At 36.2% G+C, this 19,566-nt stretch overlaps 1 protein-coding gene across 13 annotated transcripts in view; it reads right to left on the bottom strand.

The window, feature by feature from the left end:
* Nucleotides 1–19,566, bottom strand: part of PTPRM (protein tyrosine phosphatase receptor type M) — a 481,970-nt gene that overhangs the window by 221,117 nt on the left and 241,287 nt on the right. For all 13 annotated transcript variants that reach the window (XM_069853870.1, XM_069853869.1, XM_069853866.1 and 10 more), the window contains exons 8-9: nucleotides 4,185–4,493; nucleotides 823–932 (exon numbers count right to left, since the gene is read on the bottom strand). In XM_069853870.1, coding sequence (XP_069709971.1) covers nucleotides 823–932; nucleotides 4,185–4,493 — 419 coding nt within the window. The remainder of the gene's footprint in view (nucleotides 1–822; nucleotides 933–4,184; nucleotides 4,494–19,566) is intronic.

Here is a 19,566-nt window from a genome sequence, read left to right on the forward strand (position 1 = left end):
AACTGTTGAACTAGCTGGGAAGAAGCTTGCTTTATAAAAAGTCAGTTCATATTGTTTCCTAACATTTTATCCTCTTGCAAAAAAATAGTTTTGAAACCAGTATCAGTAGGTTACCATTCAATTTAATTTTTCTTTTACCCCATATCTCATTTAGGTGGTTTTTTTTTGTTTTAAACAAAGCATTTCAATACCAATTTCATAGTAAGGTCAGGTAAGAAGCTTAACAGTGATTACTGTCTGACAGCTTAATCTGAGCAGTCTTTTGTCAATTTTTCTGAAAGGTATTCAGGCAGAGGTTCCACATGAGGAAAAGCAGTGATTTTTAGACATCTAACAACATATAATTTTGTTGAACTTGCATTTTAAAAAATGTTACATTTTTAAAAATTATGCCTGCTTGTTTCAATTACACTAAGAGTCTTATCTAAATGTGATGTTGACTGTCAGCACTATGTTATGTCTCCTGTTTTTTTAAAAAATTCACTAAAAGATCTGTCTTTTAATCTTTTACATATTTGATCCACATTACTAGATAGAAACCTATGTCACATGGTTCTAAAACCAGCAGTTTTTTAAAGCTAATAACCCAGAGACATTTTGGGTCCTGCATAATTCACTCCTATATTAGATGTTTGATTTCATTACTTTGTAAATGCTGGTATCTTTAAAAAGAAGATTCATTTCACATAAACTGAGAAAAAAGCATTATAAATTTTCTTATAATAAAACCATAAATTTCCTTATAAATCTTATTTTATTTTTATGCAATTTTCAAAATCAAAACTATACATAAAAATTAAAACATGGCAAAATACTAAGTACCTCATACAAAGTAATCACACCGTATGTTTGCACTGGCTCTCTCCACTGAAGATAAATCTTCTCTTCAAAAGTACTCCCTTGAATGGATTCAAGTGGCACAGCACTTGGGACTAATGGATAAAAGAGGGAAAAAATGTTGAGAAAAGTTTCAGAAGGAAACATTCTACTTAATATTTGTGCTGTTGAGGCATAAAACCTATCCCACCATTATTTTCTCAAGACATAAGCAAAGGTAGGTCAGGAGGAGAATGACTTATTTAATAAGATAGTGCCACTAAGAAAACATACGTGGCACCTTCAGTGGAAGAAGCTGTTAGCGAGCATCACACTTTTTCCATAAAACATTATTTGTGAAAGAAATCAGGACAAATCAGTTTTCTATAAAGAGCTAAGCGATATTTCAAATACAAATTCTTGTATATAAAATCTATTTGCGATACTTACTTATCAATAGTGTTACTTTCCTACAGTGAAAAACATACTAAACATTCATATATGAAAATGGACAAGCATTTAAGTAACAAGGCATAGTTTCAACAGATTGAACTAGAATGGTTATCTTGGAAAGACAAGCCACATGCTGCACGGAACAGTTATGCTCAATGACATTAGGTCTGAAGACCTACAACAGGGTGAACATAGGGAAATTATTAAGCAGCTAAACTGAAAATATGACATTATTCATTTTTCTTAGAGTCTCTTAACTTATGAGAATGACCTCTGAAAAGCTAGGCATTTCAGAAGATTCTGATAAAAGGTATGTCATCCACTCTCAGGTATCTTCTGTTTTCTGTTTGTTCTGCAACAATCACCTTGCCTCCGAGACAACCTCAATACAGTTTTCAGAGAAGAAAAAAGTGTAAACAGTACATGGACATGTATCTGTGATTTTATTTTTGTAACAACACTTGCAATGGAATATGAAAAGAAAATCCTGGAAAATGTACACAGGACTGTTGTGAGGTAATGGGAATTAATGGGTTAGCACTTCCCTATAAACTATATGTGAAATCTAGGAAGAAAATAGACTTAACATTTTCCACATGCTAGAGAAAGAAAGGGAAAACTACTTTCTGCAGTGGTTGAATTTATTTCTCAGACCTGTGTCTGAGATTTACTCGAATGGTTAAAGAATAAGAAGATCTGAAAGTAAGACATCTGGTGACTCCTTCCCGTTGCAAGGTCTATTAGAGCACTGTCCTCCTCCTCCTCTGTGCTGCTGGTCTGGGAGTTTATATAGTTTGAAACTTCATAATTACCTCTCCAAAGGACTCCGCAAGGTCCCTTGCTCTACCAAAGGGATTCTCCATGGACACGGGTGATGGTTTCTAAACTGGCTTACCAGTCTTGTATGGACCAGTAAGATTAGGCCTTTAGGGCAACCCTATGTCTGGGCTGTAAATCTTGCTTCCGAGGACTGGAGAACTGGTAAAGCTCATTTGTAAACCTGGGGTTAATGATTTGGCTGGGCTGTGACCAACAATATGAGGTTAAATCAGGCCAAATGTCAGGTACTGCACTTGGGTCACAACAACCCCACGCAACGCTACAGGCCTGGGGAAGCGTGGCTGTAAAGCTGTCTGGTGGAAAGGACTTGGGGGTACTGGTTGACAGCTGGCTGAAAATGAGCCAGCAATGTGCCCAGGTAGCCAAGAAGGCAAATAGCACCCTGGCTTGTATCAGAAATAGTGTGGCCAGCAGGACTAGGGAAGCGATTGTTGCTTTGCACTCAGTTCTGCTGAGGCTGCACCTTAAATACTGTGTTCAGTTTTGGGCCTCACAGTACAAGAAGGACATTAAGTTGCTGGAGTGCGTCCAGAGAAGAGCAACAGTGCTGGTGAAGGGTCTGGAGCACAAGTCTTATGAGGAGTGGCTGAGGGAAGGAACTGGGATTGTTCAGCCTACAGAAAAGAAGGCTAAGGGGAGACCTTATCACTGTCTGCAACTACCTCAAAGGAGGTTGTAGTGAGGTGCGTGTTGATCTCTTCTCCCAAATAACTAGTGATACGGCAAAATGATTCTATGATTTATGTAGGGAGAGGAATTAAATATAATGTAAATAAGTTGGAAGTAAAGCAACACGCTGTGGTAACCCTCTAAAACTCTGTGAAAGCAATAAACTCTGGGTAGTTAAGCCATAAGGGAGGTCAAACACTGGCAGAGGTTACCTGGAGAGGTTGTGAGATATCCATCTTTGGAGATACTCACAAGTCCACTGTACAAGACCTTGAGCCATCTGCTCTGAGCAAAAGGTTGGACTAAATGACCTCTGGAGGTCCCTTGCAACCTACATGACTGTGTGATTCAAACCACTATGATGATTATTTGGGTCAGTATGCTCTGTTGTGTTACATCCGTATTTACAAACCTTACTGAAAGTGTACGACATACTAACATTTTATAATTTTTGTCCAAGATACTCTGTCAGCCACTGATGTTGGTTTTTAATAGATCTTGGAATAATGTAAAATTAGAGGGCCAGAAATAAGAAAATACTACACAAAAGTTTAAAGAAAAATATATAAAAGGCCAAGATGACAGTAAGGTCTTTAGCTTTGTCATCCTACAGTTGAACTGAAACAAAATTAGAGGATAACAGCAAAATTAATTCTAATTAAACAGTTGTTTTTGTTAACTAAGCTTTGTCAAATCTGTGGCATTAGCAACCATACATTCCTAAGTTGTTTCATTTATTCGCTCATATATTTTCATTAGAAATTAGTAGTACACTTAGGAGGATGGTATAATCTTTAAATATAATATTACCAGAGCATTACAGAGACACAGTAACTAATTCTGCCATCCACGCTTCAAAAAAAGACACTAACAAATTACATTATTGCTCAGAAGAAAAGAAAATATATCTGAAGAGCCCAGATTAGCCAAAAATTACTAAAATGAAAGGAATATATAAATATTTGAATGTCTGTATGTGGGATATATTGTCTGAATCAGCAGCTAACAGTGTCTGGTTGTTAGAAAGCCAAAGCTAGAGAAACTGAAACCACAAATAAAGAAAAAATATGTAATGCTGAGTATATTACTCAAAGAAAAGCTCACTTAAGGATACTGTGGACAACCACCTGGAATTGTTTCAAACTGATATTGGAACTCTAAAGAGGCAGAATATAGTTCAAGCACAAGTCATGAGTTTAATGAAGAAATTATTAAATGATATGTGATGTTATAAGTTATGTAAAAGATTATTATAACACTTTCAATGGACCCTTAATTGCCTTAAAATTGATGAAGTCATTGGAAAACCTGTTACAGATTTTAGTGGAGGTTGAACATGCACTTATAGAGAAAAGTGTATCGAGCATCAGGTAGTATGCATGTACAATGTAAATACAAAGACTCACCATCTTCATCAGTTTGTACTACAAGTTCTTGGCTTTCTTTTCGTCCTTCGGGATTCATTAGTACTAATTTGATGCTGACATTTGTGTATGGTGATAGATTAGTAATTGTGTGCTGGGGATGTGAACTGTCTGTATCCCAGCTTACTTCTTCTCTCACTTGCTCTTGCCCTCCAGCCTGGTAACGGTAATGAACTGTGAGGTTGTATCGATGGCAACGTGTGACGTTATATCCAAATGGTTCCCAGCAAATAGTGATTTGTCTGGATTTGATCTCCACAACCTCTAGTTTCCGTGGCCCACGCATTGGATCTGCAAAATTACCAACATAGCTCTGGTATGACTATTTATTCATGTTATAATAGTAAGTAACACATGTAATAAGAAGTTATAGAGTTCAATAAATACGACATATAAGCAGAAACAGAAATTCATTGCTTTATTTCTCATAGTGCAAACAGTCTCTGAAAAATCAGGAAAAAAACAGTAAGAAGAAGAGACAGAAGCACCTGTAATGAAAAATGAATAGCCAGCAAAATATCTGAAAGCTTTTATGCTTAAACTCAAACTGCACAATACAGTTTAAATACCTCATACTTTTTTATATCTGTTGCTTGCAGAAAATGTCTGATGTTTAAAAAAAGGTAATTTGTGTTAACACTTTTAGAGCAAAAGTCTTCAGAAAACAAGAGTCTATAAAGAAAAAGTAATTTTAGGGAAAACTTGCAAATATCTAGTGATTTTCTCCCAGGACTGTTTATACAAGGAAGTGTTAGGTGGGTCTTCAACTATTATTTTTTAAGTTAGATTGAATGCAATTACTCAATCTCTACATGGCGATATAGGCTACTTTAACATTAAGTTAACATTCCATTTCATTTAAAATAGTCCAAAGGGTTCTTTTTCTATAAATATTTGTTGTTAACATTTCTTTCTTTCTTTCTTTCTTTCTTTTTTTTTTTCCTTCACCACATCTAAAATAGACAGTAGAAATACCTCATTTTGTAATAGTGGTTTAGTAAAGAGCCAAAAGAAACGACAGGAAGCACATCAGCTGATAACCTACTGCACTTGAGCTTTCCTGGAGAGCCCCTATTTGATAACTAGCCACAAATCACACCTAACAAAATCACATCCAAGAATTTATGGCTATCTCTGTACAAGAACCAAAGACTGTGGTTGATGAAGTTAAATTTTCTTCAATTCTACTGATCACAGCAACTGAGACAAAAAAGTGAAGCCAAATTTCCACCATATTATAGTTAAACCACTGAGTTGACACCCCCTACCCCATTTTCAAAACACTGTCATTAATAGAGCTATTACACATATTTAGCAATAATCTGTTTTTTTTCATATTGGAGCCTTCAAAAAGACTAAAGATAATGTCCATTTTTTTCCACTGCTTCACTAGTTAAATGCTTAGAAGATTTTTAATGAGCTAGAAGCCTCTTATACGTAAACAAATTAATATGCATTTTCTCTCTTTTATGTTTATTAATCAACATGTTTTCACTGGGAATGTTCTAAACAATTTACACAGGATTTCATCTTTTTACTTTTTCATGAAGTCCCTGCATGTTTGAAATATTTGTTCAAAGATGTTATTCATCTTAACTTCTTGAAGAAAAGGTGTTAAGAAATTGCTTGTTCTGTCTAACATCTACAAAGCAGGGTACTTTTTTCCCCTCCTTTTATATCCTCCAGCTTCTTTTTCTATTTTTTTTAAATTAATTGCCGCTATCCAACAGTGTTGATCACCAATACAGAATATTCACTAATTGGTGATAAAATGGCAAAGCAAAACAAATTCAATAACATATTTAATTCTAGTTTCCTTTCTAGAGACTAGACTCAGTGGTAAAAATGTTCTCACCAAGGATAAACCAGTATAGAGCCATTTACCAGATTCCACGTTCAGATACCCCAGTTAAGAATCCTGGTGTCTGGAGTGTTTGTGATATTTTCCATTGCTACGAAAATTAACATTACTGAGAAGCAAACCTCAAAGACTGTCAAGTCCTAAGAGTTTCACATCTTCCTTAAGTATTTACTTCTGCATAATTCAGACATAAATTTAATTTAAAAGGAGTTTTCCTTTTTTTGGTTTCTTATCAGCTTCTAACCATTCCTTGATTTACATTAGACTAGGAATAGCAAAGGACATCTGATGGGCATTGTGTAACTGTAATGCTATTCAGTTGGACTAAATAGTACTAGAAAATCAACAAAATTGAGGTGACCCTGTCATACAACATTAAGCAGCTGAACAAAGTTTCTAGCTACAAGCGTATGGAAAAGCCTGCTTAGTTCCATAGTAGGCACATCAGATAATTCACAGGGGAGCTGAGAAATCATTTTATTAGAGACATAAAACTAATTCGTAGCATTTTAAAACTGAAATTGAGTGGCTGTATGAAAAAAAAAAAAAGGATCAAAACACACCCCAAGATTTCTGCCCAGGAGGAAAATATTCTTATGTCATGTTACCTTAATAAAAAGTAAAAGTTAGCCCTCTAGTTAAATCTTGAAGTCACTGCTATGAGAAATATACATTCACACTTCTAATAAAACAGATAAGGGGAAAAAGAGATTAGATTGTAAAAGATGGGAGATAATACAGCTTTTGTTGATATTCACTGGATAAAGCTAATCAGACAGGGCAAATACTCTGGCTGCTTTGTTTGCTGACTTGATTTTATCATATACAGTACCAGATAGCTATGAAGTTCATATATGTTTTCCTTAACTTTTATTCAGTTGTTATGAAAATTATAGGGCCCTAATAACCCCTTCTTGGGGTAAGCACAGTGTGTCAACCAGTCGATGTACCAACCAGTAAACGATAGCATTTAGTGGAAAGAAAGGGGGAGGTAAGATATGAAAATAAAACCAGACCTGGAGGATGGCAAAGACAAATATTTAAGGAAAAATAAAGCAAGATCTTACATGATGTACCGTGTGGGATAGCTGCTGGTTTATGGGGGATGGCCACAAAGAAAGTAAGGTTAAATATTTCCAAGAGATTTGTCTATGAAACAGCTTCTGAAGATACAGGCCTATGCTCCAAACAACTTAACCACTTTGTGTAATCAGCTTCTCAAAATGGACATGGTTGGTGAACAGTTGATGCTTCATTACTTGTTTAATTAAATAAAGCTAATTCCTGAACTACCACTACTTTATTTGCTTTATTTTATTTTTCTTTCCAATACCACATTTCTTTTATTTGTCAGACATGATTTCATAATAGACCTGAGGTCATCAGTTCTCATCTGCTCTATATAGTTGAGTTGTCAGTCATAGAAGACCTATATGCTTTAAGTACATGACAATTTTTGGTTAAATTCAGTGAATTCAAACAGTAAGTAGGAAAGAAATGAAAGGAAACTTATCTACTTTTAAGCAGAAAAAAAGACCAAGGTAACAATGCAATTTTTGGATTAAAAAAAAAATGTGGCCCAAAACAGTCACGAAAAACATAACATAAGCTAGAAAAAGAAGTTTGCATTTGATCGAGTTAGCACTGAGCTTCTCTGGAGGTATTGTTGTATACTCCAGAGGAAATATTTAATGTGGTATGGTTCTGAGAGCACAGTATATCACTTCCAATACACCTGAAAGTATATATTCTTCATCATGAAGGACACAGGGTACTTGGGGGAAGAAAACTGGTAAGCAACACAAAGAGAATGACAGCTAATGAGTATGATTTAAAAGGGAAAGCTGAATTAATTTCTGCAAGGGGATGACTTAATTTTGTTGATTCTGTTTTCTACAGGGTCTTTTTACTACTTTCCCTTGGTAATTTCCCAACTTTCAATGAAAAAGTAAGCATTCTATAGAGATGCTCCTGCTGCGCTCATGAGACTTGCACTAACTGTTCCTGTAGTACTTAAAGGCTGTCATCCCAGTGATGGTCTGCTGTTGTTACCTTGTACCAGGTAAGGTGACAGCTCTACAGAGAAGTGTCATTTCACAGTGCTAATGACAAGCACCGTGAATCCCATTTTCTAGAGTAGAAGATGAATAAGAAAATTAATATGCCATACTGATTACATTATATGCAATACATACACCTCATACCACAACAGCTATTTGCTGAACCTTTTCTTTTCCTTTACATGGTAAAGGCCCAACTGCAGAGAAGTTATACAGTCAGACCTCTCCACTGACTCTGCAGTTCTCTAGAAGAACTAAGCCTCCATTGTTCCTCAGTATTCCAGCTATTTCCTCATGCCTCACTGGTTCAAATCATGAAGTGAATGGGGAAAATGAGGCCTACCAATCCCTAAGAGAAGAGGTTTTCCTCTCAGAGGAGCACACTGCCTGTCGTGCCTGAAGCTTAGCCAGGTAGTTCTTACTAATTCCCCTGCTGCTGCCTGCAGCGTTTTTCATACTGCTCTCCTTCAGCAGACTTCAACAGTTAAGTCTGACAGTTGAAGCTCTGACCTGAGGGATCAGCAAGCCCGGTTTTAGCCCCTGGCACTTTAGCATCCCATTTAATCAGTGATCTTGGCTCCTTCTCTGCCCCTCTGCTTTCCTGAGAATATGGAGCAGAGACTGACAGACAGGATCAATTTCCATTGCAGCTGCAATTCACAGCTCATTTCTCTGGAACTTCACACTTTACCTCTTAGCATGAGTACAATGCCTTTTCAGAAACTCAATTTCAGAATCACAGAGACATTTAGGTGTATTCTTAGCATTCTGTCATTGATCATCAAAACTTGTGTTTAAAATGAAAACTCAGAAGGGAAGTTTTGTCTTCACTACAGACTGCACAGACCTCCTGAAATAAGAGATGAAGAAAGCAATGGCATAGTGATTTTCTGGCACTCCATGACACTCCAGTAGGTGCAGACATCTGGTACCATCAGGTACCATTTGAAAGACATCTGAACAATAGGAAAGGAGAATTTACTTCTTATCTTGGTAAATTATCAGTGTGGTTTAGCTCTGTAATCATAACTCTTGTGATCTGAATTCCAGATTAGACTCTATTGTCCTTCCACAGGAAGTAAAGGAAGAAAAGAACAAGAAAATGTAAAAATTTAAGACAAACACAGAATCATCTGAGATTTACAATATTATCCACTACAGTTCTTTTAAACACAAAATTTCAGTAATGATAATTAAATGTAAAGGCTTTGTCACAGATTGTCTAAGTGGTCTTGTTCAAATTACTTAACATCTTTCAACATCAAATCCCTCAAAGTGGGAGTCTCAGTACTCTAGCAGCAGTATTAGAGGGTGCTACATATAATTTCACCTGCAAGGAACTTGCATACTACAGTGATGAAGACCATAAGCACATGCTTGCTTCCACACACTAAATCGAGGCCAACAAAACCTGATTCAGCAGATTAGGCTGTAAATGCAGTTTACTGAATCAGAAGTATCCTCTAGGAAAGAACAAAACAGCATAGCTGAGGAGGAGATGTGGAAAATTCACTTTTCCCTGCAAAGAAACTACAACTTCAAACACTTAAACATTTTTTTAAATAATGGAGATTAAAACTCTTACTTTATATATACACACACACCATATTTCATCTATGTTTCTCCTTACGTGGTAAAACCCCACCAGTAGAGGTCATAAAGCAAGACTTCTCTATTCACTCTACAATTCTCCATGTAAACACATCCTCTGCTGCTCCTCAGTAGTCTAGATATTATATTATGTCTCAGGGGCATAGATCAGGAGGTAATGAAATATTATTTCACCTATAGGGGTGAAATATCATTTCACCTGTTGGGGAACAGACTACATGCCTTGTGAGACAGAGCTAGCAAAGCAACAACATTTGTTTTGTTTTTAGAAAACAAATTTCAGGATTTGTACATCTATAGTCAACACCAAAGAAGAAAGTAGGTAAAATACTCCACTTGATTCGCTTGTCCTTATTTGACTTGATATCCTACAATGGCAAGCAATATGAGGTTGTTTGCAAACTTGATCAGACAGTTTTGTGAAAGATCATATTCAACTGTGTAGGCGTGATCTTTATACTGCAATAACTATTTGTCTGAGTTCTTCAGCAGCAGACTAAAGTTCAAGGAGAAATTTTCTTTGCTCAAAATACCACATTATTTATGAAACTTGGTAACAGATTAGGGTTTTTTTTTCAATTCCAATTTACGAAAAACAGCAGCATGCATTGGGGTAAGGAACAGTGGGCTAGATTTTGGGTGGTGTAATTTTGTAGCTTTTTAACAATTTTTTATTTAGGTCAATAAAACACATTGATTTTACACAGCTGCATCTCAATTCCAAAAGAGCAGTCAAATCTGTTAATACAAAGAACTGCTTTGAGGTTATGACTAGAGGAAGAAAAGGGGTACTTTACCTTCATGGTTTTTCATAGTGTTCATTATTTGGGTTATAAAAAGAAAGGAGTCAAATAAAGAAAAGGCAAAGAAAGAAACAAAGAGACAAATGACTCACAAAGAACAAAATCAAAATCCTAACATAACGTTGCTGATATCATTGTCCTGCTGAGTCCAATAATTTTAAAGTGAAACCAAAGACTGTACTACACAAAGCTGTGAAAATCCAGAAACAAACCTTGAAGTAAAGAGGGCCACATTAAAGGCTGATCATCTTACTCTAAGACCACAGCATGTTGTGGCAGCAAGCAAAATTGTTAAAAGCAGCAAAGAAAAACAATAAATTTGAAAAAAATCCCCCTGAAACATTGGTATCATCCAGGAGAGCTGTACTTACTTTCATGAAAATTGAAAGCAAGAGTTACTAAAATTATTTAGGTGAAAGCAAATGACCACACAATATACCCAGCATCTTCTGGAAAGATTTCAAGTTATGCTATCTAAAATTCTTACCAATCTTTCAGTTTTACTTGCTAATAGCATTTCCAAAAGAACATGTCCCTGCTTCTACAAGAATAGATGCCTCCCACAGAAAAGCAGCACTTTTATCAGTCTTCTAAATGTACTCTATGACACTCTAAAAAATGTTGGGATGCAAGGCCTGCAGAGCTTCAGTACTAATGAGAGAAAGAACTGTGAGACAGCAAAACTGAAATGATAGTCGCTTGCAATACAAAAGAGGAAGGAATAATCAGTTATATATACATATACATATATCATTTGCTGAAAACTGGACAATGCCTGTTTTACTTTGAGTGAATTCTGGAAAACCAGGTTTATTTTAAATTACATTCTTAAAAAAAATCTTGTTTTTAATAATTTATTTTTAATTATACTCTTTCGTCTTCCACAGTAAAAATGTCAGTGAGGGAAGATGAATACAAGGGTGTAGGTACTCTAAAGTTATCAGGATGCTAACTTTGAGCAGTAGCCTGTAGGAATCCCTTCCGCACCACTCCAAGTTATTGCAGACTTAAAAGTACTGAGAGGCAGGAATAAGCTTCCTGCATATGCTTCCTACACCACCTTTACTAATGTGACAGCATTTACAGCGTCACAATGAAGAGAAGGTGCTAATAGGAGAAGACTTAAGTATAAAAAAACGTATCTCAGGGCAACCGCATCACAGATATAGCTTTCTGCCTGTGCATTAAACTGCTTTTCATCATTTGAGAACTGAGAATTTATGGCACGTGCTCATGCTTGGCCTCTTTTTCCTGCCAGAGATGCTAGCAGTCTTCTGGGCAAAAGAGAAAAGCTAGTATCTCCCGAACAGTCCTGTTCTCAGAACAATTATACCTAACATCATTCTTGTTCAGCTTGGAATCAGATGCAAGATTGTCTTTCCACTGATTTTGTTATATCATACTTCTTATGTCCTGCATAGTTAAACCTAAGGTGTTTGTATGAGGTATGACAACAGCATTTCTTCTACTTTATATACAAAGAATCATAGAATCATAGAATAACCTGGTTGGAAGAGACCCACTGGATCATCGAATCCAACCATTCCTACCAAATACTAAACCATGCCCCTTAGCACCTCGTCCACCTGTGCCTTAAACACCTCGAGGGAAGGTGAACCAACCACCTCCCTGAGTAGCCTGTTCCAGTGCCCAATGACCCTTTCTGTGAAAATTTTTTTCCTAATGTCCAGCCTAAATCTCCCCTGGCGGAGCTTGAGGCCATTTCCTCTTGTCCTGCCTCCTGTCACTTGGGAGAAGAGGCCATCATCCTCCTCTCTACAACCTCCTTTCAGGTAGTTATGGAGAGCAATGAGGTCTCCCCACAGCCTCAAGAAACCAAAGCTCGAATGAAATAAATTATCTGCTAAAAGTTACAAAGTGCCAGCAAAAGCCATAAAATCCTAACTTTGTCTCATTTCTAACCCATTAGAACACAGCACTCAACAGCTTTTTCTGTACTTTGTGACTGGAATTGATTAGTTCCAAAATGTGGGAGCTCAGAAAACAATAGAATATGTAATCATAGCTCATAGCAGTAATATGAGCAGGTCAAGTTCTTGTTATGAGCTAGCTTGAATCCTCACTGCTTACAAAAATAAGTGTAGCTGTTGCTCAAAACCAGATGAGACATAAGATTTAAGCTTTTAAAGTCTTGTTACAAACACTGGATACAGAAATATGAATGAGTGATATAATCTTGCATAAGAGAGTTAACTTTTTCATCTCTTATTATTCTATTCATGGCTAAAGATAACCCAAGAGCCCTATGCTTTAGGTTGACAGTTGCAGTTGCAAAATAAATTGGTCTAATCATCAATAAGACCCTTTTAAAGTTAGTAGTATTTTTTAAATATTAGCTTCTGTACAATATTTTCTTTCATGAGAGACCTGACAGGGACTTTTCACTTTATAGCAAAATTTAAATCTGAAACAACACAAGTTCTTTATGTTGTTGTCATTCTACAAGTATACACTAAATGGTGAGTCATTTAAATTCTAATACATTTAAACAAGGAATGAAAGAAAAACATCAATCGATACATTTTTGTCAAATTACCTACATTACATGATTACTCCTCCACAATCAAAATCAGATTTTAAGTATGAATGATACAAACAAGATTACATTCTGAATCTGCAATAGAGATTTAGTTGCTTGTTAAAAATGACATACCTAGCTATTCAGTAATCACTTTATAATAACCCCTTTCATTTCTAAATCTACTTAGCCATCAGCCACCAGTGAGGAAAATGCTAGCAGTGGTTTTTACAACTACACATTAGTTTTACATTTCATGACAAGCTAATTCTAGAGAGTTCGAAAGACAGACAAGCATGTGTTCTTAAGGTTTTCTTTCTTTTACATGAAGGAAGCACATATCTAACTGAGAAATGAAAAATAAAGAGTGCAGACATATACTTTTCACTTCACACATATGGCAATGACAATTTATCCCAATTTCACCCCAGAAACCTCAGTGAATATGTAAATCAACAAGAAATAAAAGATTGTGACAAATACCTCTTAGAAGAATTACTGCGGTGAGATGGTAAATAAAGTGCCTATTGCTAGTTGATGCTACCATCGGTATATCTACCTTTGGTAAATACTTAAATCAGAATGATCTTTAAGGAAAAGATCTATGCTGCAAACATTGTCCCTCTAAACTGAATCTATCACAGGTGTTTCTGAGTTGATCACATGGCTGCCTTACAGTGTCATTAATTTGTTCCTTCCTATCACATGTCCACCACGTGTTAACAAAGCAGATGTCACTATCTTCTGATCTGACACACAGATGCACTTAACCAGACATGTACCTCCACATCTGTGGCACCTTTCAGAAGCTGACACAGATTGAACACTTTGAGACCAATTTATACAGCCTGCAGATGAGATGCTGCTCATATTTGAGAAGCTGTGGGCAACACAAAGGAAGCTGAAGGTCTGAGGAGTTTCTCTTGTGGCCATCTGATATACCTCCTTTATACAGTTACCACATAACAATACTGTCTTCACTGAACACAAAAGCATCTGGTAATACAAGGTCAACATAGAAACTTCTTGATGTGGCTGGCACATAATTAAGCATGAGAGAACAAGACGTAAGTTGACCATGCAACATGAACAAGGGTATGTAACATACACCCTTCTATTCAGCAGGAAAAAAGTTGGGAATCCAGGAAAACAATATAAACATTTATAAGTTCTGGCGTGAGGAAAAAGATCTTATTTCTAGCCTATTTCCTGGAATACATCTATGACATTGTAGTGTAGCAAACTGTTCTCCTTATACACTAATACAGTACATGTATTTTTGTACAATAAGTGCCCCAGTGACCTTCTAATTATGACTAATATTATTGGCAAAGCACGCACTATTTGGTCTGTTATGTGACACATTAGCATATTTGAACTCATTAATTTTTACGGTACAGCTTCTTGAGTTACCCCTGATGTCGGCAGGAGAAAAGATAAACCATTGTGCAAACTACTGAAGGTTTCAGTCATGAAAGTAGAAGCCCAGAGACTCTTTATTATTATGTGCAAAGGAATAAAGGGGCAATGCTGTTTCATATATCAGTCAGAATAAGATGTAGCAGCATGTTCTGGTTATCACTGTGGCCTATTGCTACTGACAGATCATATGAATTCAGAGCTGTTAGGTATACTTGTGTTAGCTAAATCGAGGCTTGAGAACAGGCCTTTATTGAACCTAGATGACAGGAAAACATGGTCATATAAATCTATATAAAAGAGAAAATGCCACCAATCAATGTTACTCATCTAAAAAGAATATTTACCATTCTTTCTAATCTGACATGTTCAACCAACCTTAACCAAATGATGTAGAGTGAGATCAGTTTTGACATATAACTCTCAAATGCATAAACTTGATAAATGAATCAGATTCTTTGTAACACCTGGTAAAAAAAAAACCTTTGGACTTACATACAAGTCAAAAGGGAACAGAATATTCAGTGTTCCTAATACGCTATTGGGTGGTAACTACTATTAACATGAAAGTACAGTGTTAAATGAGAGGCAACTAATGTAAAGTTGAGAAGATCATCTGTTTAATTCATGACTAGACCCTTTTCCCAGAAGAAGCTCCTACGTAATTCCCAGTCACTCTGGATAGTGTCTTTAACTTTATTCAGGCTAGGCTCATCCTCAGGACTTTTCCAGAAGCTTCACAAAAGCCTCACTAGTGCTTTTTCACCTACCTACCTAAACTACCATCTTTGTCTTTATATACTGTCACTAACCAATAAACTGGCCCTTAATATCAGCTGCAACATTGAACTTTGATTCCTCTCTCAAGCTAGCACAAATGAGAGCAGTACTTCACTTGGACTGTCTTAAAAGAAGCTCATGCTTATACCAACTTCTATGCTGTCACTGTAAATTATCAAGCTCTGGATGTTTTAATTTAAAATGATATGAGAACTAACATAATTGATATAGATAAAGTAACTGGTTTTCTGTGTATTGGGCCACCTTGTATGAAAAGCATTTCTTGCTGATTACCTTTCCCACTCAATAAGTACACTTAATGTCTTTATACATTAAAGTACTTGAAAAATACCTACATATTGACTATACATGTTTGACTTTGTTAGTTGAACATATTAAGCTCTTTTTTCTTCTTGCTATATCAATGTATCTATAATATTTCTTAAAGAACTCCTTCAAATTGCTCCCTCTCTGGCAGATTTCTTTCAATTTTCCTGTGACAGCTGAAGAAGTTATTTGCCACCAGCATTCTCTGCTTTACCATTCCTTGTAAAAAGCAAACATAAGAAAATATGCTTGCTGATGAAGTAAATTCATACTATCACACTGTGCTATGAAATACAGAGGAAAGCAGCCCATCCATGCTTCTGACACATTCGTAACATGGAAAGAAACTTCCACTGGTGCAAGAAGGAGAAGAGCTGGGGAAAAAAAAAAAGGGGGTACAGTGGATAGTATATTGCTTCAAAGTTAATTCTCATAAGATTTAACAGAGTCCCTAAAGTCTCCTGAAAAATGCATATACCTGGGACTTTGCTGTCTGCCTCAAACACAGAAATACATGATACTACTGAGAAAAAGAGCAGACAAAGGAAAACAAGCACAGAATTAAGAAGAAAATACGAAAATAAACATACTTTCCTGTAATACATATCATAGGTTAGTTAAGCCTGTGCTGTTTATTCCCTTTAAGCCATGCTTTATTTCTACACATTGTCTTTAGCCTGTCCTGTTTATTTCCTTTCTCTAGTCATAAAGGTTAATCATTTATCAGGACTAGATTTCCCTGTTGCCTGCAGCATCCCCTGCTTTAGTCGCTACAGGTCACTTTGCATTTGGTTATGTCTTTTTGCTTCCTTTCCCTCTTCTAAATTTGGTCCTGTCAAATGGATTAAAAATCGTGTGCATTTACGCCAGAACCATAACTGACATGGAAGAAGACAAAGCAGACATCAAATATTAAGGAAAGTGGAGGTTACGGGAGGTTGCTAAAGTACCTGCAAACCTGAGAGAAGGAGAGGGGCCAGGACTACATTACAGTTTCACTGGGCAATGACTGGCAGTTTCTTTACTGTCAAGACATAAGTCAGCTCTGTAGGACACTCGGGAGCCCTGGATCATAGGTCTACCACACAGCTCAAGGAAAACATAGAAGAGGTGACTGGTAAAAGACCACCAAAAATAAGCTGGTGTGACAAAATTATGTAGCTGCATATGACAGCAATTACATAAATCTCAAAACTGTCTAATTCTATTACCAGTGACCCAGGACTCAAAGTCCATTAAGCATTGTCTTTTTCCAATTGAATCGAACTAATGGAATATAATTGCTACTCTGAAAAAAGGTCATACACAAATAAAAAACCAAATGCTATACAACTACTATTTTTATGTTACTCAAATTTGAATTTATAAATTGTTGACATCTGTTATAAATCACGCAGTTTTCTTACAAGCACAGAAGTTTCTAAACACAGCCTTTCCCCTGTCTATCACAAGTATGGAAGTTAAAAATTCAGGATAATAATCTACATTGAGTTTGTGGACAGCTTAAGTTTTCATCTTCAAGGGTGATTTTCACCAACAAAACTGGGAAAAGAGTAAAAAGAAAGAAAGAAAAAAAAATACCCAAATCCCAAAGGCATAAAAAGTGACAAGAGCCTGCAAACAGCTCAAAATTAGCAGCTCATAGAGGTTCCAGTTACAGAATAGCCAGAGATGTGTCCTTGTTTAAAAATTAAAAATTTAAACCAGTTAAATATTAGAAAACAGGAAATATTCAGAAAGATACAAACCACACATTCTAAGTCTGAAAATTTATATTTGCATAATAGGGAATTTAAGCTCTAACTTTTAATTCAGAATTGAAACAAATGAAAGGCGACAGTTGGAGAGCTGCTGCTTTTGCATTTGCAGGATGGTTTAGGGGTCTCCTGTTATAATCTTGAATTATGACAATGCTTTGGTTTTTGTCAGTAATTAACATGTACATAAAAACGATTTGCTGGATTTAGTAAGCATAGGCACAAAAAAAATCTAGAAATATTTATATAAAGTATAATCAATGTAAGCTAGAATTTTCTTTACCTCTGAGCATCTGTGTTGTGATATATGCCTGCCAGTAAAACTGTGTTTTAAATTACATAATATTTCTAGGAACAAGTAATTTCATTGACTTGTAAATAGAATTTTAATAATCAGACCTCAATTTCCAACAGCTAATCTGAAAACACAGAATGCCACCATTAATAAGATGTTACAATCATTAATTGGTACACTAGATGGTACAAGCACTCTTGTGAGGTCTTGCTGACCAGATCTCTAAAGTCAACCATACAGACAAATTAGAAAACAACCTGACAGAAAGAGATGTGAAGCCAACAGAAGCTCATTTGCTCACTTGTCCCACCGAATTCATTAGCTGAAGCCTGTGTGGAACAGTATTATTCACAGAGGTGATACAGCTTAATGGAAAGATCCCTGTACTGGGGATTTCTAAAACCTCGACTCAATTTCTGGATTAGGCACTTGTCACTGGAAGATCGTAAAAATCCCACTCAACACATGAGATTTAAATAACTAAGCCTTCTGTTTGTAAAGCACTTTGATATTTACGGCTCAGAGGTGTAACCTTGGAAGAAAATATTCCTATTTTTTTGTACGCTCTGAAAGTTGAAAGGAAAGCAACATAAAAGTCAGGCAGTCTCTAGCTATGCTTCTGCTAAGAACATCACCAATTCATACATCTGCGTTGATGCTAAGTGTATGTGCTAAATGTATGTATTAGTGAAGTGACTGATACGTGGCCTCAGAAACACTGACAAACTGTTGTCAGTGAAGGCAAGAGTTTAATTCAAGAGAAGCAGGTGAATTAGGATGGTGCACTGGGTTCAGGTACACAGGTGCTGGCAGGTGGGGCTGTGGGGCAGCCCCTGCAAGGAGAGACAAAGGGTGCTCTGTGTCAGAATTGGCTCCAACTGATGCACAGCTGTGAGGAGGGGGAATTGTGTTGCTTCAGTTTGCCCTTGTTTCTCACTACCCAACTCTATTTCAACTGGCAATAAATTAGATTAATTTTCCCCAAGTTGAGTCTCTTTTGCCTGTGAGAGTAATTGGTAAGCTATCTCCCTCTCTTTTCCTTCACCCATGAGCTTTTCTGTCTTATTTTGTCCTCCTGTCCTGTTGAGGAGAGTGAAAGAGCAACCATGTGGGCATCTGGCAGTCAGTTGAGGTCAACCCAGTACAAATGGGATTGGTATTTTGAATATTTAGGTTGGATCCAGGAAGAGGTGACAGTTCCCTCAATAAAAAATACAGCATCAAGACCTCAGTAAACAGCAGAATAAAATAGGTAAGAAATTTTACACTACACAGTTTTTTTCATTTAATTTTTGATGAATTCAGTGCATTAAGCATTGGAGCAGAAAGCAATCATTTTAAACTGTATTGGCACTAGCAGCATGTAACCATGGTAATTAAAACAATATTATTTTTTAAAATTACAAAAGACTACTCAAGACAAATAAAAAGGAAGTATCCAAGAGAGAACATCTTTCTTCTGTTAACTACATTTCTGTAAGTCTGCAAAATTATTAAAGACACAGACATTTTTTACTGCTGCTAAATAGCTAGTTAGATATGCTACAGAATAAAGATTTTAATTAAGAATTAAATTAAAGAGGGAGTTTGCATGGACAGAAATTTCAAGAACCCTTAAAGCACATTAGTGTTAGATTTCTGATAGAACATTTCAAACAGGATTTTTTTACTCCTTACTTCTATTGATTTCATTACCGCAATGCACATTTACAAGTAATCTAATGCAAGAGTAGCTCCTAGCTGAAAAAAACGAAACAAAACCCCATAAAAATCAGGCCTTCTGAGCATTAAAGCAGAAGGTGCTCACACAACAGAAGCATTTAAGTTATCTTCAGTCCTTTCACAGAACACTGCATCTAATACTACCATTTAAGATCACAGATGAATAGGGGTCGCAGGGACTGGTCCCTCA

Source organism: Phaenicophaeus curvirostris, chromosome 3, assembly GCF_032191515.1.
Source record: "Phaenicophaeus curvirostris isolate KB17595 chromosome 3, BPBGC_Pcur_1.0, whole genome shotgun sequence".
NCBI classification, from domain to species: Eukaryota; Metazoa; Chordata; class Aves; order Cuculiformes; family Cuculidae; genus Phaenicophaeus; species Phaenicophaeus curvirostris.